Here is a 26948-nt window from a genome sequence, read left to right on the forward strand (position 1 = left end):
AAACAACCTTTAACCATCTGTTTTCTGTCCTTCCTTCAGTTCCGATCCTTCTTCCCTTTTCCACACTCCTGTCCCCTGGTCTCCATGGGTTTGTGGACAGTTTGTTCTCCACCTTCCAGACCTGCTGAGTGATAGTTAAATCTGTCCAAACAAACTGAAACTGTGATGCTCACTGATTAATTTCAGGTGTCAGGGACATTATGGCCCCATCCACTGTCTCTAAGTCCATTTGTATTAGAATGAGGACATGGTTTATTTCAACCATTTACAGCAGGTGTTGGAGGTTCCAACTGACAGTGTGATTTAGGGAGAAAAAATTAAAATGAACCAACTTCCTCAGGAGGCTGGAACCAGAATTTCAATTGGTCCTCTGCGTTACTGCTCCTCCTCCTCCTCCTCCTCCTGAAGCCTCAGCTTCAGGGAGCAGCAGAACAGAGGGAGCAGGATTAAGGTTCAGAGTTAAACCAGGAGTTGGATTCCTTTTAGTGAAGATGAAGCTGTTTCTTCTGGTTCCCATTTTGGCCCTAACTCTGACAGTTTGCGCTGCCAAGTCTCCCTACCAGGCGGTTCTACAGCACAGCCGGATCCGAGGACGACAGCAAGGGTGAGAGTCTGATCCTAACTAAGATACTTTCTGCTCAATAAACTGGGAAAACAGCTACTGTAGAGAAGCAGAGATCCCACCGAAGGTCTGTTAGATTCATGCTGTAAAAGTTTTGCACTGTGCAGAAATTCTCCAGGTCCGGACACCTGGATCCGCACAGCGCTCTCTGCTGGACACTTATTGTAAGACAACTGGTGTGTTAGAATAAGACAGGAGAGTCCTAGTAGTTTACCATTTAAAGTACAACAGCGTTAGTTCTGTTTAGTAGAAACCAGATGTTCTGGTAACAACATCTTAAATCTATGCACTGATTCCACTTTTTTATGTTTCTGGAATATTTCAGTTTAAGGTGGAATCAGAGGGTATAAATAATCAGTAAACTTAATGTGGACTGAAAGGTCTCCCAAAGGTCTTATCTGGTGAAAGTGTTTGGAAAACTGAGATGGTCTCTGTTTAAATCTGTGAAAATCTCTCCATTCATGTCTCTGCAGGAGTTAGTGGTTTAAGGAGGAATAAAACCTGCAGGCTTGTTTGGGTTCAGAGAAACAGTCTCTAAGGATCAGGGTTAGAAATTTGTAAAACAGGAGGATCTTAAATCTGGCCTATTAAAACATCAAGTTTGGAAACAGGGAGTCTTGTCTTTAACTAATCGCTGCCTCCTCTCAGCTAATTTTCACCGATCAATCTGTTTGTTAAGCTTCATTCCACTTTAACATCAGCTAAGCTTTTAAGGTGGACTGGACTCAACCGATCTCCTCTTAAACTCATTGTGAAGATATTTTCTTATATTTTGAATTATTCTTTTGTCTGTTTCAGGCCTAATGTTTGTGCCATGCAGCTGGTCAAAGGGACTGACAAGAAATACTTCACCAACTGCAAACAGTGGTACCACCGGAAGATCTGTGGCAAACCCACGTGAGTCCCTCTAAATCACTCTAAGTCTCCAGACCTGCCAGAACCAGCTGGGGTTCTGCTTTTCTACGCAAACACATATGTACTTATAATGACTACTACTACTAATGATGTGCAGCTTCACCACAGATCCATGACCTCTGTAGTGCCATTGGCCCATCTGGCGCCACCTAGAGGCGCCTGTTTTCTGGGAAACAAGTGTTTAACAGATCAGAGACCTGTGGAACATTTTCTACACATTTTTGTGATTAAAAGAGAATAAATCAAGAACTCGGTGGGGCAGAAAATACCTTGAAAGCTGACCAGCAGTAGAAGCCCTGGTGATGATATTATGGGATGGTGCTTTAAATGTGAGCAGAACCTTTTAGAGAAGATTTTCTGGTCCAAAGTTTAGACCCAGATTATCAGCTGATTTAGGTGCCCAGAGTTCTGACCCATTTTGCAGCTCAGAGGTTTGCTCAGCTTACATCTACAGGAACATTTTAGAGGAACTTATTAGGACGATCTGGACCATGCCAACAGGGCCTAATCTGAGCGAATCCAGCTTTGTGTTTCCCAGTCTTGCTTATTAGTTTCCCAGTGAATGGAGCCCAACGGGTCAACACTAAAGGTCAGATTTCCTGATGTACCTGAAGTGCTCAGCTCCACTTACGTAGCTGTAACATAACCATCATTGTGTGAACCCATTTTCATCCAGGCTGTGAGCCTTTTTTATGATCCTAAATAAATGGGACCAATATAGCGATGAGGTTCACATGTTTTATGGTTTTGATTTCTGGCCCAAACTGTTTTAGATGCTAATGAATCAGCTTCTTTCTAAGCTCTAAATATTTTATTCAGAAAGATGAAAAGCACAGGGGAAGGTGTGTTCTTCTGGCTTTATTTCCTCAGCCTGAAACAACAGGGTTAAAATAAAAAAGCCTGGGAGATCCCTCAGAGAGGCCTTCGCACAGTGAGGAGGATGCCACTCAGGTATTCACCGCTCTGCAACCTGAGGCAGTCCTCACAGGGACAGATGGAGCCAGTTCTGAGGCAGCTGGTCATCATTTACGGTGGGAGTTTTGATCCAGAGCCAATCAGTCTCCTCTGGAGCTGAAAGCAGGAGAACGGCTCAAATAAACACATTCCTGAGTAACTCTGACCTGCAGCGGTGTCTCTGCAGAGCCATGAACATGAAACCCCGACCTTGGTCTGATTTAAGAGACAGGGCCACTGTTTTTGTTCCATGGCTCTGGAACACCCAGCAGCTCCAGATGTTGGTAAAGAGCTCCTCCAGAACCAGATCACACAACAAGAAGCTCAATTAGAAACTTCAGGTGAAGGCCGGCCCCCCGCATGGAAAATTATCTTCTGTTCTTCCTATTTCCATCAAATATCGAATGTGTTAATCATTAAACCCTTGAACACGTTTCATGTTGGTTCTCCTAAAGATCAAGGCACAATTCAATCTTTAGTTCACTGCCTGTGAAATACGTTAATTCTTCCAGGCCCGGTGTCTGTGCTGTTGGACTGTTCTGATCCTTTTCGGTTGATTCTGGTTCTGTTGGGGCCAGTGGAGCTTGCTCCTCATCCTGCAGACACCGAGGCTCTGAAAGCTCTCAGAATATATAATACCTCTGCTTTCAGCACTTTGCCTCTGATCTGCTCAGCATTCCATTTTTTCCTCTTTTGCTGCATTTTATTTTATCTTCTGTACCTCCTGAAGGTTTCATGGTTCTGATGACTTTATCTGGTTTGCTACAGCCCTGATTTATGATGAAAGTCTCCTGAGATCATTGAGCAAGAAAAACCATCTTAGCCTCATCCTAAAAACAGATTAACAGATTTAGATGTCTTTACTTGCATTACTGAAAGTTGATTTGATTTCTGATAGTTTTCTAATCTGGGGATCCCAAGCTCACTGTATGGAGACAGCCATGCATGTGGCACGTAGGCCCAGCCAAGATCCTCTCTTTAACAAGAATCAGGCCAGAAGAACAGCAAAACCACAAAAATACTAACATGTTGTTCTCCATTGCTCAGTGGCTTTCTGGGTGCTCCAGCTTCCTCCATCAGTCCACGAGTTAATGAGGTTAATTAGTCTCTAAACTGTGAGGACAAAGACAGCTGGACCTCGGTGGGGATGGATGGATGAGTGACATTTTCTTAACTTTTTCCTCACAATTTTTCAGTTTTTATTTAAAATTCTTTTATAAACTATTCATTTTAAATAATAAAAAAAGTTTAAGTGTCACACAAATTTTGTTCCACTTCATGATTGTGTCCCAATTGTTGATTCTTTACAAAAAAAAATCAGTTTTATATTTGTATGTTTGAAACCTGACAGCTGAAAACAGGTCAAAAAGTTCAAGGGGGCCTAATACTTCTGCAAGGCAGTGTAATACAGTAGTAGTAAAGAACCTGGAGTGCAATGTTCGAAGGGTGTGAGCACAAAAAACTCACCATGCACAAATACCAATGTTGAATAAGAGTGGATTAAAGTGTGCAGTAATTCATGCAGAAGTTTGACCAGCCGTGAACATTTATTGTAGCAATGCACTTTTTCAGTCAAGAAATAAACTATAAAGCCTCATAACTCTCCTAATTTCATGAAAGTATTACTTTATTCAGTTTTATTTTACATAAGGAGAGGTGATCTTGATGTTTGTTTTCACAATTTAAAGCTTTTATAAGTTAAATCTTTATTATTAAACTAAATTTAGTCTCAAACGATTACATTACACCTCAATAAATAATGAAAACACCATCAGTAAATCGGTTGTACTTCTTAATACTGTGCTCTTTTCAACAGGGGTGTTTGGAGCTGATTGATGGATCTAGTATTTCGCAGTTACTACTAAGCGGTATAATGCAGCTGTATGGGTCAGCTTCAAGCCTATGCCCAGATATACAATATATTGCAGTTAATGGTGCTATATAAATTACCCCTGAATACACATAACTACAATTTGGAAATGCATGCAAATTTAAAAAAAGTATTTCCTATTACCTTAAGGACACAAACTTTAAATAAAGTTGCTTTTATGAATGGAATACATTTTCATTTAATTAATCTGTACCTGTTTATGATGCACAAACATGTCAGAACAGACTTCCAGCAGGCCCTGTGAAATATGGGCAGATTCTGTTCTTGTCAATTTTTGTGACGCGTTATGCAATAACTTTACATTAAATGCCAACCCAAGAGACAGTGGATATTTAATGCAATGGTGTCACTTATGTAATTTAATCAAATAACTTACTGACTGTCATATTGCTGTGGGAAAACATGTCTACATGGCTATAAGTTAGAGCGAGAAATAAAAGTAGATTTTATGTCTGACCTTTTAACTCATTTAGAGTGATGTGAATGTGTTCAAACTAATTCATAATGCAAATCAACAGTAAATACAAACAAAAAAAACCCAATAAACATTAGTTGTTAAAATAATACATTTTTGAATAATTTGCCTTTATCAGAAATTAATAAACGTTTAGATGATTGATTCGTTACCTTTTTTTAAATGTTCTTAAGGGAATAGTTAAAGGTAAGGTCCACTTAGCTTAAAATAATAATAGTGGACGTAGTATTAAGCAGGCATGAAGGGACTTGCTTAATTAATTGCCAAAAGGCCATTTTTTGGCAATTAAATGTATTGAGTATATCAGGAAACACATAAAGGTTAATGTTATATTAATATTTAAACTGTAATTTAAATAAAGCTTATTTTAGCTTTATAAACAAGCTTTGGGTACCAAGTAGTTGCCATTAGCTTCTAAAGCCTGCTTTACACACCAATAAACATAGGAAATGATCAGAAATCATCAAAAACACAAATAGCTTTCCCTACTTTGCCAGAACTGATCTGTGTTGGAAAACTGAGGCATCTCCCAAGTTCAAGAAAGTTTAGCCCAGGCTGGGTCGTGTTGAATGGGTCTTGTCAGATAGGATATGGAAGGTTAGATGTGTCCTTTGTGGTTTCCTGATCCAATTCTGGGATCTCTGATTAATTATATATATTCAGAGAGAATCTCACAGACAAGTCTGTCTTGTTCCGAAATAGCCAGCAGGACACTAAAAGGCTGCAGTGTGTGTTCCCTTGGCAATGTTGTCTCTGTTCTCCCCTACACGGTCCTCTGGAATCCTACGGGCAAAGAGAATGCATAAGCATGTAGCAGTTGCTTATTTCCAAACAACGGGCAGAGGCAGGATCACTTCTCCCTTTGGGATTGTAAAGCTTCTAGAATTTGCAAAGACAATTGCTTGAACATCAATCCCTAGTCTCCTAAACTGATTTCAAGGTTCTCTTAAATCTTAAATTTAAATGTTGCTTAATTCACATTGTTTGTGTGTCAACTTGGGGGCATAGTAAGGTGAAATCTAATGATTTGCTATACTTTACAATAACTGAGCTCAATACAACAGAACGGTTTGGACTTTATTAAAAACAATAGCTACATTTACATGGACACAAATAATCAGATTGAAGAGTCAATCAGATCAAAAAGGTCTAAAACATGTTGACTGAAGATTCTGATCAGATCAAAGAAAATTCAATCCGAAAGAGAGAGATGGCTTTTTCCGATCGCCATTGCGATCATTATCCATGATTTTTGGGGTAAAATCATCTCTGCTGCTCATGTGTGTAACATCAGTGTGACTTTTTCCTCTTTATTCCTATCTTCATCCACTAGGTCCTGGTCCTCCTTGGTGGAGGAGGTGGCATTAAACGTAGCATGAAATCCTGACCTCAACCCCGGTATGAGAGGAGCGTTAGCATAAGATACTGCTGAGTCCTCCCCTTGAAGGTCCACATACGTCATGATCCGATCATTTTATTGTCCATGTAAACAGAGATTTTGAATTATGGTTCTACATCCTGTCATGCAAAGGATTGTGGGGAAAATATATCGTTCCTTATACCTTCCTTTTTCCAGCATGTTTCTTACTTCCAGTTTATTCCAGCTATTTGGACAGCACTTATCATGGCGACCACTTACCAAACGTTAAACAGTAAAAGGTATGCTTACAAGAAAACATTAAAAAACATGCTAAATCACATAAAGGAACCAGAAAATACAACTGATTATTTTTATTTCTTGGAAAAATATGTTTTTTAAGCACCTGTCTGAAAAGCTACGTTGTAAAATAATGTTTTTGCAAAACCAAAGCTATTTCTCTCTGATAATAAAAATATTATTAGACAAAGAGATTAGCTATACACCTTTTAATTCTTTTTCAAATATAATTTATTCTCAAATTTAGTTAATTCATATAGTGCCAATTTACAACACATCATCTCCAGGCACTTTACAGAGACAATACAGTCAGATTGGTTCAGAGTTTCTGTCAAGGAAAACCAGTCATTGACTTGCAAGACATGCTCTTCCTGGTTTAGCTTGCAGCAATGATTTAAGCTTGTATTTTGTCATTGACTCTTCAGCAATCCCTCATATCAAGCATGCATGTAGCGACAGTGGAGAGGAAAAAATCTCCCTTTTAACAGGAAGAAACTTCAGCAGAACCAGGCTCAGTGTGAGCTTCCATCTGAGTTTCAAGGAGACTGAAGCAGACATGCAGATACAAAAGGTAACTATCAACCAGCTCTACAGGTGACTCCATCCAGGAAAGACATAGCCAGGCAGATGAGCTCCGAGTCATCTTCCATGTCAGAGGATGGAAGACAGCACATGCAGTTACAGTAAAAGAAACACTGAAAAATAGGCCAAGCTTCCAAATCTATAAACAGAGATGTCGATGGCAGCAGCACAGCTAATATTTCAATCCCGGATGGAGTCACAGCGTCACAGGAACAGACCAGATTAAGCTACAATGACAGGAAAAAAAGCAAAGAGAACATAAAGTTATAAGTGGAACTTCAATACTGCAGAATAAGAGAATATAGATAGATTAGATGGACAGATGAAGCAGAATGAGGAAGAGTGGTCTCTATGTCATCCAGCAGTCTACGATATAGCAGCATAAAGATAGAAATAGCTCAGGATAATGGCGTATTTTAAATGAGGTATGAGAAAGATAAAGCCAAGTTGAAACATCGGTCTTGACTGAGATCATTCCCCACCGGATCAGGCTGTTAACACTTTACTAAGGAAACATCACTCTGTTTTGAACTATAAGCTTTATCAATGTGTAGAACTCTAGCTGTAAAGCAACATTTTCTAAGACATCACTTCTATAAGGTTCTCTGCTTAAGTGTGCAACAGACTCCGGGTTAGTTCTACAAATCCTGCTGCCAACCAGAGTTTGTTCCCAGAGTAACTTGATGTAGTATATGAACTCAGAATAACTGTTATACAGATTTCTGAAAATCCAGGATATGTAGAAATGTATCCCAAAGAGTTTTCTCTTATGCCACCTTCAGAAACTGGGCCCAGATGTTCAGTTATGGTCCAGTTCACCTGACTCGATGCTTGCTCCAAACATCTGCTCTGATTGAGCTCCTCAGCTTTTATCTGTTGGTTCTTCTTGATTTTTTATTTTTTTGCAATCATTTATCAGTTTTTTGTTTTTTTTTTTTTTACCTATAAGATACATTGGACTCTCAGGACAGGTAGTGGAATTGTTCCACCAGTTTCTTGGTAGTTCTGGAGGTTTTCCAGACAGTGTTTACCAGCTCAGTGCAATAATGTGGAATATCAGAAGGATTTTTCCATCTTTCATTCATTCACTGAGGCGGCAATGTAGAAATAAGCACAGGGACTGTGGTGAAGGTTCTTGGTACCTTCACATGGTGACCGAGGAGCTCAGAGAGGATGTGGGCCAGATCGGACCGTTCAAAGATGAAGTAATGTTTGACTCCAAGGGTTTTTATGATTTCTTTCAGACATGTTGTAACCCAGGTTAGAACCTCTGAGATTCTGTGCATCTCTGGTTGTAAATCACTAGAGGAGAGAGTTTCTTGAACTTTCCCTTCTATTTGGTCTCCATCCCAACAGGAAATGTGATTTGTCCCTCAGGGTACGTTTGAGGTCTGCAGGTTTATGTTGGAGCGGTTTCAGAGGACGTTTATCTCCGGCTTGAAGTTAATGCCAGATTCCTCTGGATGTTCGTGGAACGTTCCCCGGAGCGCCTGAATTATTGTGCCCTCGCTCTGTTTGTTTAGACAGAAATCCTCGGCAGCCATCTTTGTTTATGTTGAGAACAAATGGAATGGGTTTTCCGTCTGGTTGGATAATCAGACCAGTGTGTTGGTGCTAGCTTGCTCACACGGTAGCTGATCTCCATCTGTTGACATTTACTGCAGGAACACTGGCTGTTTCTCTGCTTCCAGTCATTTAATTTTATTCCTTTAACAAGCTGCAGCTGGAGTCGCTTGAGAGTTGGACTGAGTTTGGAAAAATCACCTGGAACCTGACGTTCTGGGATCACAAAAACACAGCAAAGTTCAGGATCAGATTTGCAGCTTTATGATTTTTCCCCTCTATTAACAGAAAACTGGAGAGTGGAAGGAAAACATTTAGCCTCTCAGTGGGTTAATATTATCTCCAAACCCACGGAGAAGCAAAGGTCCAGTAAGGAAGGAGCAGAAGGTTCAGCATACCATAACTCATCCAGTCCATTGCAGAACAAGGTCCACATCAATGTGAAACTAAACTTGTACGGGAGCTGTTTAAAATAAGAGTGACTAAATCTAACTTTTCTAGGATTGGGCCAGCAGTAGCGGGTCAAGAAGAGAAACCCACACATCCTTCAGTTGGCTCCTCCTGGCAGTTCTGGGTCAGAGCGTTGAGTCTGCTCCAGGGTTTCCTCCTTAGTCAATGTGGAAAACTTCCAGTCTGAGAACAAAACTCTACTCAGAACAAGAACAGAAACAGCTGTGTGTTACCGGCGTTAAGTGAGCTGCAGTGGTTCTGGTGTAATGGAGCATGTGTTTCAGTGAGCCGGAGCTCCTTGCCAACATCTGGATCAGAGTTTGGTTCTGAAGATTAGCAACTCTGTGTTCTTGATGGTGTTGATCCTGACCCATGTGGTCTGAAAGACTGAGAACCAGACCATTCCTCTGTCCAGTGTGAGCTGTGAGTGTGGTTTGGGTTTGGCTCTCAATCTGAGGGGTTCTGTTGGTGTTCTTATAGCTGAAAGTCTGGTGCTAATTAACACATTATCACATTATCTGCAGTTGGTGAGGACATCATTTGAAGGGATCCCAAAACCATCTTTTCCAGAACAGAAGCACAAACCACCTGCTCCCAGTGGGATTCATGGGGATCTGGCAGAGTAAAGGTTCTGGACGTTCCTGACGGGCAACAGATGAAGTGCTGAGAGCTTTCTGCCCTTAAAGTTTCTGGATCTCTGGTTGCTGTAAAACCTGCTCCCAGCTGGAAGAGCCAATTTGATCCAAACCTCTTTGCTGAGGAGGTTCTGTGTTAGCAGAGGTTTTTCAGCTCCATGTTCCTACAGTCTGGTTCTTCAGACCCGTTTGATGAAACATTGCTTGAACTTTAGTTTGATCCCTACTGGAGGCAGAATCATGGAGTCCATGTCAATAGACCCGAGTCTGTGGGTCCAAAATAAAGATCTTCAATTGTTCCAGTTGTTGTGATTTAGGTTAAAAATCTCAGTCTTAGGGTTATTCTGATAGAGGAACTCCATCTTGAGATGGTTTCTGTCCCATTTTCTTGGGACGCAGAACAGAACTTTCCTTTAATTGCAGTCAGAACCCATCAGACCTGGACCTTTGCTTATGAGTGTGGAGTTGAACGTGGCAGCCTCATGTTCTTCTGCTGCTGTGGTGTTCCTGCTCTTCACCTGGAGGAATGTTGTCCGAACATATTGGATCTGAAGCTTTTCTCTCACAGCAGAACCAAATTCTTAACCTATGTGGCGGGTTTCATTTTGCAGCCAGCAGGAATCCTGGAGCTTTGGGTTTTCCTGGCGCCATCGTCCCGGTTGGCTGCAGATGCTTCTTCTCTTGGAGGAAATGAGCTTTATGAGTCCAGACGGCGGGTTCTGGTTTATTGTGGAAATCTTTACAGTTTTGACGGCTTGGCTGCACGATTCATTATAGCTGTCATGGAGTTGGGAGCTTTCTTCGCTGACAGAGCTCCACCTGGTCTCCCTGGTGCTAAAAGAATCAGATCAGAACCAATACAGGTTGCTTCGTTTATCATTGTGTTCATCTTCACAAAGCATAATGTTCTAGCAGAGTGATTGATCCTTGATCCATGATCGGCTGGATGGAGCCATCATATATTTCAATATCTATTGCAGAGAGCCTTTGGTTCTTATTCAAACTGTGTTTCCCTCATGTGTTCCTCCCTTCAAGATTATTGGAGTTCAATCCAACTCTGTCACAGTCAGAACTTGTCGGGCTTCATAAAGACCTTTTTATTTAAATTCCCAGTTCACCGCCATGAACAGAACGTCCTCGTAGCTTCTGCAGGTTGTTTAGAACGTCTGAACTACTGTTTCAAATATCTGTGTTTGTAGAACTCTACATGAACGAAAGGCAAAATGTGGATCACAGACGTTTTAAATCCATCCACCCCAGCAATAAAGCCGGTGCACATTTCAGCCACAAAGAACAAGTGAGTTAATTAGCAGCAGAAAAAATTAATTAAGTAGACTTTAAGGGCAAAGCTATGTGTCTGTTTTATTGTCATTTTGTCTCACATTGGAGAAATATATCTCTGCATTTAACCCATCCCCTGGGAAGGCAGTGGGCTGCCATCGTGGGGCGCCCGGGGAGCAATCGGGGGTTAAGGGTCTTGCTCAGAGATCCGGGCAGTCTGTGGGAGTGGGGCTTAAACTCAGATCCTCAGGATTCCAAGCTCTATGTCTTAACCACTAGGCCGCCACTCCCTAGAATGCTCTCCTAGAATTGTTTAAAAAACCATAATGTTAAAAAGACAGAAAAAATTGGATGCAATAATTTGAATTGTTTATTTTGACGTGCAACAAAATGTAACTTTTTATCTTTTTTTTTTTTTGCTAAAGAACTATTGAAATGATTCATTTATTAAGTTCATTTCTACGATGCCCTTTCTGTAATTACACTCAGACTGGGGTTGTACTGATCCGTCTGCTTCCGTCTGATCAGAAACTGAATCTATCCCACTTCAGGGGATAATCTCTTGGATTGTGCAGTGGGGGGTGGCCTTCTGGAGCTCAGACGGGAGCAGCGGGAGATACAGCAGAGCGGGAGAGAGGCAGTAGATCAAGACATGACGCTGAGGAAAGGCTCTGTGGCTATGAGATGACAGATGAAGAAGAATGATTTTACTTTTTTAAAGCTTCCCACAAACCTTAAGAACATTTCCTACCTCATCTTATGTACACATAATTTTTTTGAAGATCCATTTTTATAAAAAAAAAAAAAAAAAAGATGTTCTACACTCTGCTCCTTCACCCTACATAACAATTGCTTTCAGTGCTGATGGGTTGTCGCTAAAGTTCAGATTTTCCAGCTGCTGCAACCATCTCAGTTAAGGTGTTGTGCCTGTACTGGAACTGCCATAAAATGATTCCTGTTGCACCACTAGAAATGCATCACATTGCTCCTTATGTTCTCATGCCTCTACGTAGGAATAACATACATCTGTGGCTCCAGTTGCGGAAAACACATTAGGGGGCGGCTGCTGCTCTCTGAAAGGCTTAATGATGTTAATTAAATACAAATGTCACAAATTGCATTTATGATGAAACACATAAAACACATTAGTACAACAGGTGCATATTCTACCAATAGTTTTATGAGGTTTAGCCTCCCTATTATTTAATGAGAAATGTCTCCTCTCCTCTCTGGTGGGAACCCACCTTCAGAGGGACGGACTACCAGATCTTTATTTAAGTAACTAAATGATGTGGTTTTCCGTAACGCTTGTGTTCAACTGTTTCATTTTAAAAAGTCTGGGGAAAAAATGTTCTGATGGAACCAAACTGGAACTTTTGGGTCTTAGTTCTAAAAAGTACCTAAGTTTAGCACAGAGACGTCAGTAAGCATCAAGAAAAAGCGGATAACCAGAGTGAGACATAGTGGTGGCAGCATCATTCTATGGGGTTAATGTTTGACCAAAAACCTTTAAGTATTATTTTTCATTATCAGTTTGGTTCCAAAGCAGCTAAAGAATAACCTCATAGAAGGGAGATCCAAGTTCTGGAATGGACGTGTCCAGACAAAGATCGACAGAACATCAGTGGTTTCCTAAGGAGATATCTGAAAGATCTAGAAGACTTTTGGACATGAGTAAAAACATATTAGCAGTCAGGAAGTGAGATGCTGACAGAGCAATGAAAAAGCTGGACCAGAACCAGAATGTCCTTCAACTAAAGTTCTACAAGTTAAAGGTCTTAAGCCCAATGAAAGCCACAAACCCTGGTGTTTTTGGTGATTCGTCAGGATTAATATTGCATTAAAGCTGGAAAATTTTTGAACATTTATGAATATCTAACTGCTGGGACCAGAACCAGACGGGTTCTGAGCCTGAAGCCTCAGTTCTTTAGTGTTTATGATCTGATCCTCTTCCAGCATTCCAATTTCAATCCTCAGCTGTTCAGGTGGGATTCTGATCTGGAATTTGAGAACAGCCTGGTTCTGAGTCATGTTTAGAACTCCTCTGACAGGTTAGAACGGTGAAATGACGTTACCAGCAGAAGGCAGTTAAAATGTCCCAGCATCAGGAAGTGGACATCATTGATGCGTCCAATTCTCTCTGTGAGCTTTAAATCTGTTAAATTAGAACATCTGAGCTTCATCTGAACCAGTGGACCTGCAGAATGTTATCCACCACTGGGCTTCTTTTAGCTTTGGGTTTCTGATCTGCAGACAAAAATCCTGGAAGAACTTAAAAGTCCAACGATATATAAAAAAAGTGATAATTTTTTTTCTCAATGAAATAAACTAATGTTCAGGTGTTAATGGCTGACTTCAGAACATCCGTCCACTTCCTTTTGAACTTGAACTTCATGTTTTGTCAGTTTCTGTTTCCAAGAGGCTAAGACTGTTCATCTGAGTTCCAAGTTTCTGGTTCTGATGGTTGTAAGGAGGAACATTTTACCCTGAGGAACATAAAGAATTTGTCAGAATCTGACCTAGCTCCAGTAAAACCCGCATGACCCATCTCTGTCTCCTCTGCAGGGTCATCACCTATGAATGCTGTCCAGGTTATGAGAAGGTTCCTGGAGAGAAAGGCTGTCCTGCTGGTACGTCATGTGACCCTTGACATCCTCTGCTCTCTAAACCATTAAGTTTTAACAAAGAAGGTCATCTCTTCCAGCGCTGCCTCTGGTGAACATCTACAACACTCTGGGCGTGGTCGGTGCCACCACAACTCAGCTGTATGCTGAACGAGCCAGACTGAGGGAGGAGGTGGAAGGTCCTGGAAGCTTTACCTTCTTCGCTCCGAGTAACGAGGCCTGGGCCGCCCTGCCTGCAGTCAGTACACCCCTAAACCCCCCTTATGGGGAACCTCAAAGCTAACATGCTGCAGGTGCTCATGGTGATCTGTCCTCCTGCTGCAGGAGATCCTGGATGCTCTGGTGAGCAACGTGAACATCGAGCTGCTGAACGCGCTTCATTACCACATGGTGAACCGCAGACTGACCTCTGAGGAGCTGAAACACGGATCCACCTTTACCTCTATGTATCAGGATTCACTCGTCCACATCCACCACTACAGCAACGGGGTGACCGAGCACAGATTAATACTACAGAATATGCTAGAATCCTCTGATACAAAATAGAGAGATGCAATAAACCCGCTGTCTGAAAGGTTGTAACTCTTTGCAGCTCTGCAGTACAACATGGAGGACAACCGAACAGTATAACACAATGTAAAACAATACAGCACAATGTGACTCATCAGTGTAGCACACCAATGCGCCCAAAACACGATGTAACATGATGACATAACTCTAATATAATGAGCTGGCTGACACTGTAACCTGCAACGCAAAGTTTTATAGCCATACTGGTGGTATGCAGTTAGTCATTCTTGATAGTTAATATCTATTAAAAAATAATTATGATACATGTGATTTTATGCTAATCAAATTCAGCCACATTTAATAGATAGTTTATGTACACAACAGAATCTAAATTAATGGGGCGGGGAGGATTAAAAGGTTTAAATGAACAAACTGAATTATCAATTAAAAATTAACCAGCTAGTAATGGCTAAAATTTATAACTGTTTTAAACACATTGCAATCAACCGTTAAGTATGTGGGCTGGGTCTGAACGTCCGCCCTAAACTTTATACCCTTTATAGAGCGGGGACTATAAAGGGGACTTTATAGTGAACTCAGTTAACTGACCTTTTGTATGGATGATCACTACTTTTTGCTTATTTGTGGCTGCCAAAACAAATTTTCAAGGTGCATTGTGGGAAATTTCAGGTCCAATACTTCTTCATTCACTAGATGTGCGGACACATATCCAAAATGGCGTAACCACTATATATAGCCCTATATAGTGAAATGGGTGGACATTTGGACACAGTCAGGGCCTTTGATAATTTGTGTGGTAATGTCAGAGCTGCAATGCCTCCTGGGAGATGCAGTTACAGTCTGGTTATTGTTTGTTGGGTCCAACACTGGATTGATCCCTGATTGCCTTCTTGTCTCTAAGATCATAACTGTGAACTGTGCCCGTCTGGTCAAACCCGACCAACATGCCACCAACGGCATCGTACACGTCATCGACCGTGTCATCACTGCCGTGTCCAACGACATGCTGTCCATCATTGATATTGACGACGATCTGGAGAAGCTCCGTGTGAGTAAACTGATCAGTGAGGAGCCCAAAGATCTAAACCTTCCAATTTTGACATTGCTTTCAGCCAGAGTTTCTGTAAACCCAAACCATCCATGGCTCCATACTACCAGTCACACTCATTAGTAAGTTTGTGTTTCAGGCAGCGTTTGCTGCTGCAGAACTAAGCACCCTGCTGGAGGGAGGGGGTCAATTCACCGTCTTTGCCCCCACCAATGAAGCCTTTCAGAAGATTCCTTCAGAGACCCTGAACAGGATCCTGGGGGACCCAGTGTCTCTGAGAGGTGAACCTTCTAACATCCTAGCTGGTGATCTTTCTATCTCTCAGTCTGCTTAAGTTCTCTGGCTGTCCCCTCAGACCTGCTGAACTACCACATCCTGAGGCAGCTGCATTGCTCTGAATCCATTGTGTCGGGGTCCTCCATGGAGACGCTGCAGGGCACGTCCTTGGAGGTGGGCTGTGACGGGGACCAGATGACTCTGAACGGGAAGGCCATCATCACCAAGAAGGACCAACTGGGAACAAACGGAGTCATCCATTACATTAATGAGCTGCTCATCCCAGACTCAGGTACTTACTGCACAGAACTCATACAAAGCAAAAATGCCAGTCTTTAACCTTAGATGTAGTGTTAATTAAATAGTGTGAATGTTGTATTAACAATAAACAGCAGTAAAATAATACTGCCAGCCTAACTTTTGACATATTTACATGGTTAGATCCGAGTGTTATCTGTTTGCTGTTTAGTTTAAGCCACGCCCTCACGTAATGGCTGCAAATGGCGTAACTTAATTTTTTGGTTAAAGGAGACGCCATCTTCTTTTCTAGTGCCTGCTTCAAAAAATTGTGAGCATCATAGTCAACAAGGATAAAGTATTTCTTTTGACTACTACATCTGTCTGTCAGACCTAATATATAATGACGAAAAAACGTATATTGTTCTCTCCTGTTTTTTTATATGATCTGTGCATTGTTTGAGGTCTTTGAAAGAGAACAGTTTCATAAAAAGGTTAAACTTTGAATTTCTGTGCATTTTTTGAATAGTTAGGGGTTTTGTCCATTATACTTGGCATGGAGATGCCAAGTTTAGTTTAGACCCGGGCTCAAACCCAACCTCTCTCGTACTCTCTTTTCTGTTAACCCACTGTATAAAAAAAAACAAGCCTCTGGTGTCGTAAAAAACATCACACTGGTGTTAATTTGACCATTCTATTTTAACACAAACCCTATTCTAATGTTAAAACCACACCCAGTAGTGTTTGGATAATCAACAATGGCTGGTGTAAGTTTAACACAAATTGGGTGTCAGTATATTAACACTTTAATAAATGTTATTTTAACAATAGCTAGCCAGCTTTTTCAGCAGTTTAACCACAGGGTGACCCATTAGAACCGGCTGACCGTCCAGCATTCAGTTTTTATGACTTCAGCCTCAAGGTTTGAGCATCTGACTCTTCTTTATTCTGCAGCTAAAACTCTCCTGGAGCTGGCTGAGAGCTCATCTGTCACCACGGCTACCAGGTTGTTTGTGGATGCCGGTCTTTCATCTCACCTTGCAGGCTCAGAGGCCCTGACCCTGCTAGCTCCTCTGAACGATGCCTTCAAAGGTAAAGCTTGCATAAACGAGAAGAGAGCAGAGGATTTACAGACCTGGTGTGTTAAACACTTTCTCCTACTTTGTCTAATAGGAAGTCTGACAATGACTCCAGAGATGAGAAAGCTGATGAAGAACCACATCCTGAAGACGCAACTGTCCTCCAAGTCCCTTTATCATGGCCAGGAGCTGGAAACCATGGGAGGCCTTAAACTGCGAGTCTTTGTCTACAGAAATGTAAGAAGTTTTGCTCTATATCCTTATTATATGAAGAGTTAACCTCTTAATCCACCTCATTTTGGGAAATTCTCGCCTATTTTACATACCTAAATGGAAAAGCAAATAACTTGAAAATTACAAATTACACGTGTGATACATTATTTCAACGCTAAAACCTTCTAGTTTCTGAATATATATACATAAAAATTGGGTGAGTGAAACATCCAAGCTGTATCAGTTCAAACAAGACTCAAAGTTGTTTTTTTAATTCTTGAAAATAATAGGTCTTTTTTTAACAGCAGTTATAAAGACATGCTTGCTTGTTTTGGCTGCTTTGTCTTGGTGCATTTTGACATGCTGCTATATCTGTGTTATCTGTGCTTTGGTCCTCGCTACGTCCATAAAATGAACTAGGTGGTTGAATTTAGGAGAATCTATGCTTTGAAATGATGTCTAACATCTCTATATTGGTAAACATTTTACCAGTGTAATCTTCATGCATTCTGAGTTATTATTATAAACACTTTAAAATGGTTTTGAGAGGTTAAGTCTGTTTTAGCCCCTGATCAGTGCTGCTGGCCGACCTCGCTTATGAAAACTGGAAGTTTACAGCAGGATTCTTTCCTTTCTCTTGTTTATGGCTCCTCAACCCTAAACCTGTTCTCCTTCCTGTTGTTGCTCTCCCTTTGCTAATAATCTTCTGGCTCTTTCATATCAGCAGGGGTTCCTCATCAGAGGGTAATTAACAGGGGAAGTAAAATGGAAAGGTTCAGATTTTAAATTGAAAGAATGCAAATAAAATCAGATAAAACAAACTAGCCGGATTCATGCTGAGACACTGTAGACCTCTACCACACTAAAAACGTCCTGATCCAAGCAGAAGCCGCAGTTGATAAGAATCTTAACTGTAAGTGCATCATGAGATCTTTATGAAGGCTGCATCAAAGTTTTCTGATTAACAACTTCACTTTTTTAACATTTATTTTTAAAAACTGACTGAAGTTCAGCATCATCAGTATCAATTATTCAGCAGCAATGTTGTTTTCCACAGCCCTCTTAGATTTACTCCTAGTCTTCAGGACGAAAACTATTATTAGTCTTGGTCACATTGTTACGATCACGCCCGCCGGGGGGCCCAAAATTTACTTTCTGACCATTAAAAATACAGGCAGAAGTAATTTTTCAGAAAATATTTGTGATAAAAAAATGTAATATTAGAGTACCAACAAATATATATATATATATATATATATATATATATATATATATATATATATATATATATATATACAGTGGGGCAAAAAAGTATTTAGTCAGCCACCAATAGTGCAAGTTCTCCCACTCAAAAAGATGAGAGAGGCCGGTAATTTTGATCATAGATATACCTCAACTATGAGAGACAAAATGAGAAAAAAAATCCAGAAAATCACATTGTCTGATTTTTAAAGAATTTTTTTGCAAAATATGGTGGAAAATAAGTATTTGGTCAATAACAAAAGTTCATCTCAATACTTTGTTTTATACCCTTTGTTGGCAATGACAGAGATCAAACGTTTTCTGTAAGTCTTCACAAGGTTTTCACACACTGTTGCTGGTATTTTGGCCCATTCCTCCATGCAAATCTCCTCTAGAGCACTGATGTTCTGGGGCTGTCGCTGGGCAACACATACTTTCAACTCCCTCCAAAGATTTTCTATGGGGTTGAGATCTGGAGACTGGCTAGGCCACTCCAGGACCTTGAAATGCTTCTTACGAAGCCACTCCTTCGTTACCCAGGCGGTGTGTTTGGGATCATTGTCATGCTGAAAGACCCAGCCACGTTTCATCTTCAAAGCCCTTGCTGATGGAAGGAGGTTTTCACTCAAAATTTGACGATACATGGCCCCATTCATTCTTTCCTTCACACGGATCAGTCGTCCTGGTCCCTTAGCAGAAAAACAGCCCCAAAGCATGATGTTTCCACCCCCATGCTTCACTGTAGGTATGGTGTTCTTTGGATGCAACTCAGCATTCTCTCTCCTCCAAACACGACGAGTAGAGTTTTTACCAAAAAGTTCTATTTTGGTTTCATCTGACCATATGATATTCCCACAGTCATCGTCTGCATCATCCAAATGCTGTCTAGCAAACTTGAGACGGGCCTTGACATGTACTGGCTTAAGCAGGGGGACACGTCTGGCACTGCAGGATTTGAGTCCCTGGCGGCGTAGTGTGTTACTGATGGTAGCCTTTGTTACTTTGGTCCCAGCTCTCTGCAGGTCATTCACTAGGTCCCCCCGTGTGGTTCTGGGATTTTTACTCACCGTTCTTGTGATCATTTTGACCCCACAGGGTGAGATCTTGCGTGGAGCCCCAGATCGAGGAAGATTATCAGTGGTCTTGTATGTTTTCCATTTTCTAAAAATTGATCCCACAGTTGATTTCTTTACACCAAGCTGTTTACCTATTGCAGATTCAGACTTCCCAGCCTGGTGCAGGTCTATAATTTTGTTTCGGGTGTCCTTTGACAGCTCTCTAGTTTTGGTCATGGTGGAGTTTAGAGTGTGACTGTTTGAGGTTGTGGACAGGTGTCTTTTATACTGATAACGGGTTCAAACAGGTGCCATTAATGAAGGTAACGAGTGGAGGACAGAGGAGCCTCTTGCAGAAGAACTTACAGGTCTGTGAGAGCCAAAAATCTTGCTTGTTTGTAACTGACCAAATACTTATTTTCCACCATATTTTGCAAATAAATTCTTTAAATATCAGACAATGTGATTTTCTGGATTTTTTTTCTCTCATTTTGTCTCTCATAGTTGAGGTATATCTATGATGAAAATTACCGGCCTCTCTCATCTTTTTGAGTGGGAGAACTTGCACTATTGGTGGCTGACTAAATACTTTTTTGCCCCACTGTATATATATATATATATATATATATATATATATATATATATATATATATATATATATATATATATATATATATATATATATATCCATATATATATATATATATATATATATATATATATATATATATATATATATATATATATATCCATATATGTACTGTGTTTTCTTAAAATGAGGGATATAATTTAGGGATTCCTTTTGGTAGAATTTAAAGAATGTTTAGTATTACCTCTTGTGAGCTGGAAGAAATAAAAACTTGACATTTAGACAAAGGGATTTTTAATGGTGATCAGCCACATAGTTTATTAAGGAGCAAGGGGAGGAAGAGCTATACTGCTGAGAGCGAACCATGAGTGTGGAGCGGGAAGCACAGACGCACATTTCTGCACAAGCACAGCTGGAAGAGTTGAGCTCCCAGTACCAGCAGCTGCTGCCATGGTCCATCTGTGGTTCTGCAGAATGTTCACCGCTGCACGGCAGGTGGGCTGCATAGGCAAACAGGAAGCAGCAGCACGCCTGATACTGCTTAGCTTGTCTATCAGATTACAGCCAAATGATACATTTTAAATTTCTGATCGACCAACCGCAAATTTTTATTTAGTCTCGTCTCGTTGACAAAAACTCACACTCATGTGTTGTCAAGTTTTCGTCATCAAAGATCCATGTTTAGCTCGTCAGTTCTCGTTATCGTCATTAAAAAAAGCTTCAACGAAATAATTTCACCATCGTTGAGGAAAACAACTCTGTTCAGCAGTAAAACTATGACTCTCTTATTATTTCAGATGTCTTTCATCTTAGACCAGTCAACCCACCTAAAATTACAGTAGAACAGCGGAAAGGGTCAATAGTATGTCGTCCAGCTTTACTAAAACTATGATAAGAAATAAAATCCCTAATACTCTGAAAGACTCGTCAGTAAAGTTAACAAACAAATCTGTTAAGTAAGAGTTTGGTGCGTCAGACAGGAGCATTATCTTAGGCTTTACAAGTTGGTATCAGCAATACCTTTAAAAATACTGTTAATCTGACATTCCCATTCTCAAGACTAGACATTTAATGAACTTTGGCAATCCATTAAGTCGGCAGAAGAACTGGAAGGATTTAAAAATCACAACTGATGTTTCTGACTCAGCGATTAGACTTTAGACCCCATGCAGATGTAGCTGACACAAAATCTAGATAATTTCCACGTTTCCTGGCCAAAACTCGTTGCTGTAAAACATCTTACTGTTTGTGCTTTTATTAAATGTTTTTTTTTATTTACTGTTTCCTTTTACTAACCCAAAGTGAGGAAATTCAAGCGTTATTTCAATATTGATTTGATCCTTCATACATTTTTCTCAATAGCTTTGTTTTTTTTTATTAATGTATCAAAATAAAAGTTCAGTTAAACTGTGGTGAACTCAACTTAATTAAACAAAAATAAAGTTATTAATTTTGTATAATTTAAAGCAGATTTTTTTTTTCATTCAGGAGCAAAATAACTTTTAGCTTCTGTCTTGATTCCGATGTTATTCTTCCTATTTTTTATTTAAATGATATAAAGGAAGTTATTCTGATGTTTTAGTGTTAGGTTAAACCATGTTGACCTGAATGCAGAGGTGAGGGAAGTCAGACGGCTGCTGATTGGTGAAACTGAGACTATGTGGCTCCACTGTAGGAGGTTGATGGACTACAGCACTACAGATGCAGGCAGCTGAGAAAGAGATGATCCATTTAGCTCCTCTGAGCTGCTCTGTTCAAAAAAGAAGCAATACAGATTGTTTTCCCTTTAATTGACTGATCCTCCTCTTCCTCTCTGTTCTCTCAGATGTTATGTCCTGCTGTCTTCCTTTAACAAAGAGATATTTTGACAGATAGGCCAGACTAAAGGTTCTGGTTCAGTCTCTGACCTGGTGATGCTTCCTCCTTGTGTTCCTCTGCAGAACCTTTGTATAGAGAACGCTTGCATTGCTGCCCATGACAAAATTGGCCGCTATGCCACCATGTTCACCGTGGACAAGGTCCTGACTCCGCCCATGGGGACGGTGATGGACGTCCTGAAGGCCGATAACCGCTTCAGGTGAGGTCTGGTTATGATGGAGCGCTGCCTGTTCATCATGTTCTGAAATATGTTCTGTCTTCAAATAAACCTGCGGTTCTTGCAGTCAGCTGGTCGGAGCCATCCAGACTGCAGGCATGACAGAGCTGCTCAACCAGCAGAGAGTACACACCTTCTTCGCTCCCACCGACGAAGCGTTCAGGGCGATGCCGCAAGCCGACTTCAACCGTCTGATGAGTGAGTGTTGATCCTACAGCAAAAGGTCCTGATAAGAATCCACCCCAGAACAAGCTGAACGAGTCGGCCTGCTGCAGAAAGATTCAACTTGGAAACATTTCTAATGGGGTGAACCTGTCCTTAAAAGATTATTCAGGAACATGAGAGAAAACTTATGGAACCACAGGCTGTAAAAGAATTTGGATCAGCTAAGTCTGCCGGTTTGGTGCTGGTTAAAAGTTTAACTCCCACTGGCTCGCCAGTGCACTGTTTTCTATATTTATATCAAACAGTTGCCTTGAAAATAACACTGGTTAAACCTTTAATTAAGTTTCCATTCATTTCAGTTTATTTATATAGCGCCAATTCACAACACATGTCATCTCAAGGCACTTTACTGATTAGATTAGATTCTCCACAATTCAACCTCCAAGTTCATTTTATTGACCCAGCATGCACCAAAGCACATTTAACACAGTTATAGCAGCATAGTAAAATGTAAATATCAAAAAGCAGCTGCAAAAACATACCTTTGAAGGCATCCAGAAGCCATACTGTATTATAAATCCAATCTTCAATTGTTTATACTCCATTCATTCATAAGGGTCCACAGAATCAAAGTAATCCAGCATTTTCATAATACAAATATTCCGTGATCAGAAAATAACCACATAAAGTCTGTTTTTTTTTTACATAAAAAAAGTTAACATCTTGTTAATAAGACTTGCTCCCTGAAACATTTGCCTTGTTGGGTATGTTTGTTTTCAGCACCTTCCTGCCTACAAAACCAAAGTGCCCGCATCTGTGTATGATTCGATTTGATTCAGGGACAGCCATGGAAGTATCACAGGTGCTCCTTGCCTGTAAACCAATGACGCACAGAGTAGAGCGATATTATGCCTCATAGAGTCCTGCTATTATTGGTTAAGACAACGTGCCCTGTTTGGCTTTGTAGTCAATGAAATAAGGTTTCAAACAAGGCTAAACATGACTAATTTGAACAGTGCAGCCCTGATATATTGCCTGGCGTAAACATTATACAGGCAGATTAGTGACTGGAACATTATTTGCTTCAAAAATGTTATGTGGCTATCAAAATGGTCCAGTGTGATTTTTGGAGTAAAATTATTGTTTAAAAGCAATAAGCACAATTTGGAATATTTTGGCATATATGGAGAGGTTTGGAGACGCTGATGACTCCAGAAGTTAAAAGTCCCACAGCTCTGGAACTGTTATACGATTTGATGCAGAATAAATGTAATTAGATTAGATTAGATTAGAGTAGAGTAGAGTAGAGTAGAGTAGAGTAGAGTAGAGTAGAGTAGAGTAGATTCAACTTTATTGTCATTGCACATGTACAGGTTCAAGTCAACGAAATGCAGTTTAGGTCCAACGAGAAGTGCAATAGCAGCAAGTACAGGATAACTAATGTTTCTATAAATACAGGACATGGGTTTCTACTGAATAAGTATAGAGATGAATACCATTATAAACAGAATCTTACTAACAGATGAATATAATATATAGATAACTAGTGTTATGAACTCAATTTACAGCTGGATCTGTACCAAATATAATATACAGGTGGATATTACTATAAAAAGGGTTTTTACAGTTAAGTACAATAGCATACACTATATTGCCAAAAGTATTTGCTCACCTGCCTTGACTCACATATGAGCTTAAGTGACATCCCGTTCCTAATCCATAGGGTTCAATATGACGTCGGTCCACCCTTTGCAGCTAGAACAGCTTCAACTCTTCTGGGAAGGCTGTCCACAAGGTTTAGGAGTGTGTTTATGGGAATTTTTGACCATTCTTCCAGAAGCGCATTTGTGAGGTCGCACACTGATGTTGGACGAGAAGGCCTGGCTCTCAGTCTCCGCTCTAATTCATCCCAAAGGTGTTCTATCGGGTTGAGGTCAGGACTCTGTGCAGGCCAGTCAAGTTCATCCACACCAGACTCTGTCATCCATGTCTTTATGGACCTTGCTTTGTGCACTGGTGTACAGTCATGTTGGAAGAGGAAGGGGCCAGCTCCAAACTGTTCCCACAAAGTTGGGAGCATGGAATTGTCCAAAATGTCTTGGTATGCTGAAGCATTCAGAGTTCCTTTCACTGGAACTAAGGGGCCAAGCCCAGCTCCTGAAAAACAACCTCACACCATAATCCCCCCTCCACCAAACTTTACACTTGGCACAATGCAGTCAGACAAGTACCGTTCTCCTGGCAACCGCCAAACCCAGACCCGTCCATCAGATTGCCAGATGGAGAAGCGCGATTCGTCACTCCAGAGAACGCGTCTCCACTGCTCTAGAGTCCAGTGGCGGCGTGCTTTACACCACCGCATCCGACGCTTTGCATTGCACTTGGTGATGTATGGCTTGGATGCAGCTGCTCGACCATGGAAACCCATTCCATGAAGCTCTCTGCGCACTGTTCTTGAGCTAATCTGAAGGCCACATGAAGTTTGGAGGTCTGTAGTGATTGACTCTGCAGAAAGTTGGCGACCTCTTCGCACTATGCGCGTCAGCATCCGCTGACCCCGCTCCGTCAGTTTACGTGGCCTACCACTTCGTGGCTGAGTTGCTGTCGTTCCCAAACACTTCCATTTTCTTATAATACAGCTGACAGTTGACTGTGGAATATTTAGGAGCGAGGAAATTTCACGACTGGATTTGTTGCACAGGTGGCATCCTATCACAGTTCCACGCTGGAATTCACTGAGCTCCTGAGAGCGACCCATTCTTTCACAAATGTTTGTAAAAACAGTCTGCATGCCTAGGTGCTTGAATTTATACACCTGTGGCCATGGAAGTGATTGGAACACCTGATTCCAATAATTTGGATGGGTGAGCAAATACTTTTGGCAATATAGTGTATATACAGATGGATTTTACTATAAATGAATACAGTTTGGACAGAAGCTATCTAAATTAAACTGGAGTGGAAGGTAATTGCATATGAGAGTTAAAGTATGTTATTGCAAGTGTATATGTAAACAATTGGTACTGTGAATAAACTGTCGGCAGTGCAAATCAATAATACAATGATACATGCCTATTGTCAAGCATGTCTTTTTTACTGCTATTCAAAAAAGACCTGATATTTTCTAGGAATGAGTCATGTTTGAACTGATCCACTTATGGCTGTGTTTTGGTCACACTATTTTATTTGTATTTTCAAAAACTAGAAGGTGTTAGCTTTCAAGTGATGTACGACACGTGTAATTTGGGCTCACAGTTCCTTAGTTTTCCATTTGGGGTATGCAAAATGGTGAGGATTACTTCAAATTAGGTGGATATTAAGAGTTAATGAAAGTGTTTAGATAAAAAAAAAAAAGTTCTAATTTATCCTCAGACTTTCTGATGCCACTTTCTGCAGTTCTGATCCAGCTCAGAGAGTATGAGGAGACAAACCTCCATCTGATATGAAGCCGGAATCTCCTCAGTTCTATAGAACCAGCAGAACTTTAGACCAACTGACCTGATGACCTGGAAGCTTCAGGCTTCTGAGCCCATAAAACCCCCCACCGTGATGAAGGGGAAGCTTGAATGGTTGTTTAACTTTGTCTGAACCACAAAAGCACTCTGCTCCATTTGGGTTCCAGTTGTTTATGTGACTCAGAGAGGAAAACATCACTGCAGCTCCAGCTGTTGACAGATTCCCTCCACTGATAAAGAGAGCTTGGGAAAAACAGGAACAGGGAGATATTCTTATAGAACCTGCTGTAGTGAGGCAGAACTGGGAGGCGAACGGAAGTTCCTGAAAGCCAATCAGCTCTCAGCAGCTCCTCAGATAGACGCCTAGGTCCCTCACCTGTCTGTGTCTCTGCAGGGAACCCTCAACAGCTGTCAGATGTCCTCAGGCTGCACCTGGGGGAGGGTCTGTTGGTGAGCGGGGGAGTCAGCTCTCACACTCGTGTGACGCCTCTGCAGGGGGAAAAACTGGAGCTGGGCGTGGTCAGTGAGAAGTTCGCCTCTTCTGCAGGCTCCTGATTGGTCAAACAGCTTCTTCAATAACCTGATGATCAGCCGTTGATCCTGTTTTCTCTCTCTGCACCAGAGGAACTACACCGTCTATGTCAACAAGGTTCCTGTGGTGGACGCCGACCTGATGGCGACTAACGGCATTGTTCACGCCATCAACAGCATCATCAAACCTCTGGGTGAGCCACAGCACTACACCAGTCTGCAGAGGTTCTGATCCGGTGTGTACTGCTGGAAACATCTGTCTTTGGTTCTCTGTTGCAGCTCCAAGGGCAGACAGGGAGCAGGCAGATGGACCAGCAGCGGCTTCGCCTGCAGTAAGGAATCATTAAAGGTTTTCCTAACGAGCATCAGGAGATCAGATGTTCCTCTGTCTGAAATCTTGTCTGTTTTCCAGGTGGACTCCAGGAGTTTCAGGAACAGTGAGGGACTCGTCTTTAGCTTGTGATCCTGGTTTAGGTTCTGGTCCCGGTAACGATTCTGTTTGTTTCCACAGATGATCTGTTCGAGAGGGTTCTGAGAAGTCGCTCCAGCAGAACCATGAACAAGATTCAGTAAAAAGGAAGGAGGAGCTCAATGACTCCCAGCAGGACCGATTCCCTGTTTTCAGGGAATGGGGGTTTTTTTTCTGTAAAAACCAGTTTAACTCTGTGAGATCCCTGTCAGATCGCCTATAAAGTGTTCTGTGGTCCTGCAGCATGTCGGCGGGTCGCAGATCTGGCCTTTGAGAGATTTTTGTAAAATAAAGCTGAGAGTGAGACTCCCCTA

The 26948-nt window shown here is 41.1% G+C and overlaps 1 protein-coding gene across 1 annotated transcript; it reads left to right on the forward strand.

Moving 5' to 3' along the window:
* The first annotated feature begins 402 nt into the window (after positions 1 to 402).
* Positions 403 to 26948, forward strand: tgfbi (transforming growth factor, beta-induced). The gene is made up of 17 exons (XM_038286675.1): positions 403 to 604; positions 1421 to 1519; positions 13591 to 13655; positions 13730 to 13887; positions 13974 to 14138; positions 15082 to 15228; positions 15368 to 15509; positions 15584 to 15796; positions 16696 to 16833; positions 16915 to 17057; positions 21860 to 21996; positions 22082 to 22212; positions 26029 to 26153; positions 26257 to 26359; positions 26445 to 26497; positions 26578 to 26602; positions 26677 to 26948. Exons 1-17 carry the CDS (start codon positions 492 to 494, stop codon positions 26736 to 26738), a joined length of 2019 nt encoding a protein of 672 aa, XP_038142603.1. The 5' UTR covers positions 403 to 491; the 3' UTR covers positions 26739 to 26948.

This window comes from Cyprinodon tularosa, unplaced genomic scaffold, assembly GCF_016077235.1.
Source record: "Cyprinodon tularosa strain WSP-4 unplaced genomic scaffold, ASM1607723v1 ctg229, whole genome shotgun sequence".
Taxonomy (NCBI): Eukaryota; Metazoa; Chordata; class Actinopteri; order Cyprinodontiformes; family Cyprinodontidae; genus Cyprinodon; species Cyprinodon tularosa.

What these genes read in the sequence shown, in the direction of transcription:
- tgfbi (XM_038286675.1), top strand. Translation starts at nt 492, where the DNA reads ATGAAGCTGTTTCTTCTGGTTCCCATTTTGGCCCTAACTCTGACAGTT. An exon ending in AGAGAAAGGCTGTCCTGCTG is followed by an intron (nt 13,656 to 13,729) that starts GTACGTCATGTG and finishes CATCTCTTCCAG; the next exon opens with CGCTGCCTCTGGTGAACATC. An exon ending in CTCCAGGAGTTTCAGGAACA is followed by an intron (nt 26,603 to 26,676) that starts GTGAGGGACTCG and finishes TTGTTTCCACAG; the next exon opens with ATGATCTGTTCGAGAGGGTT.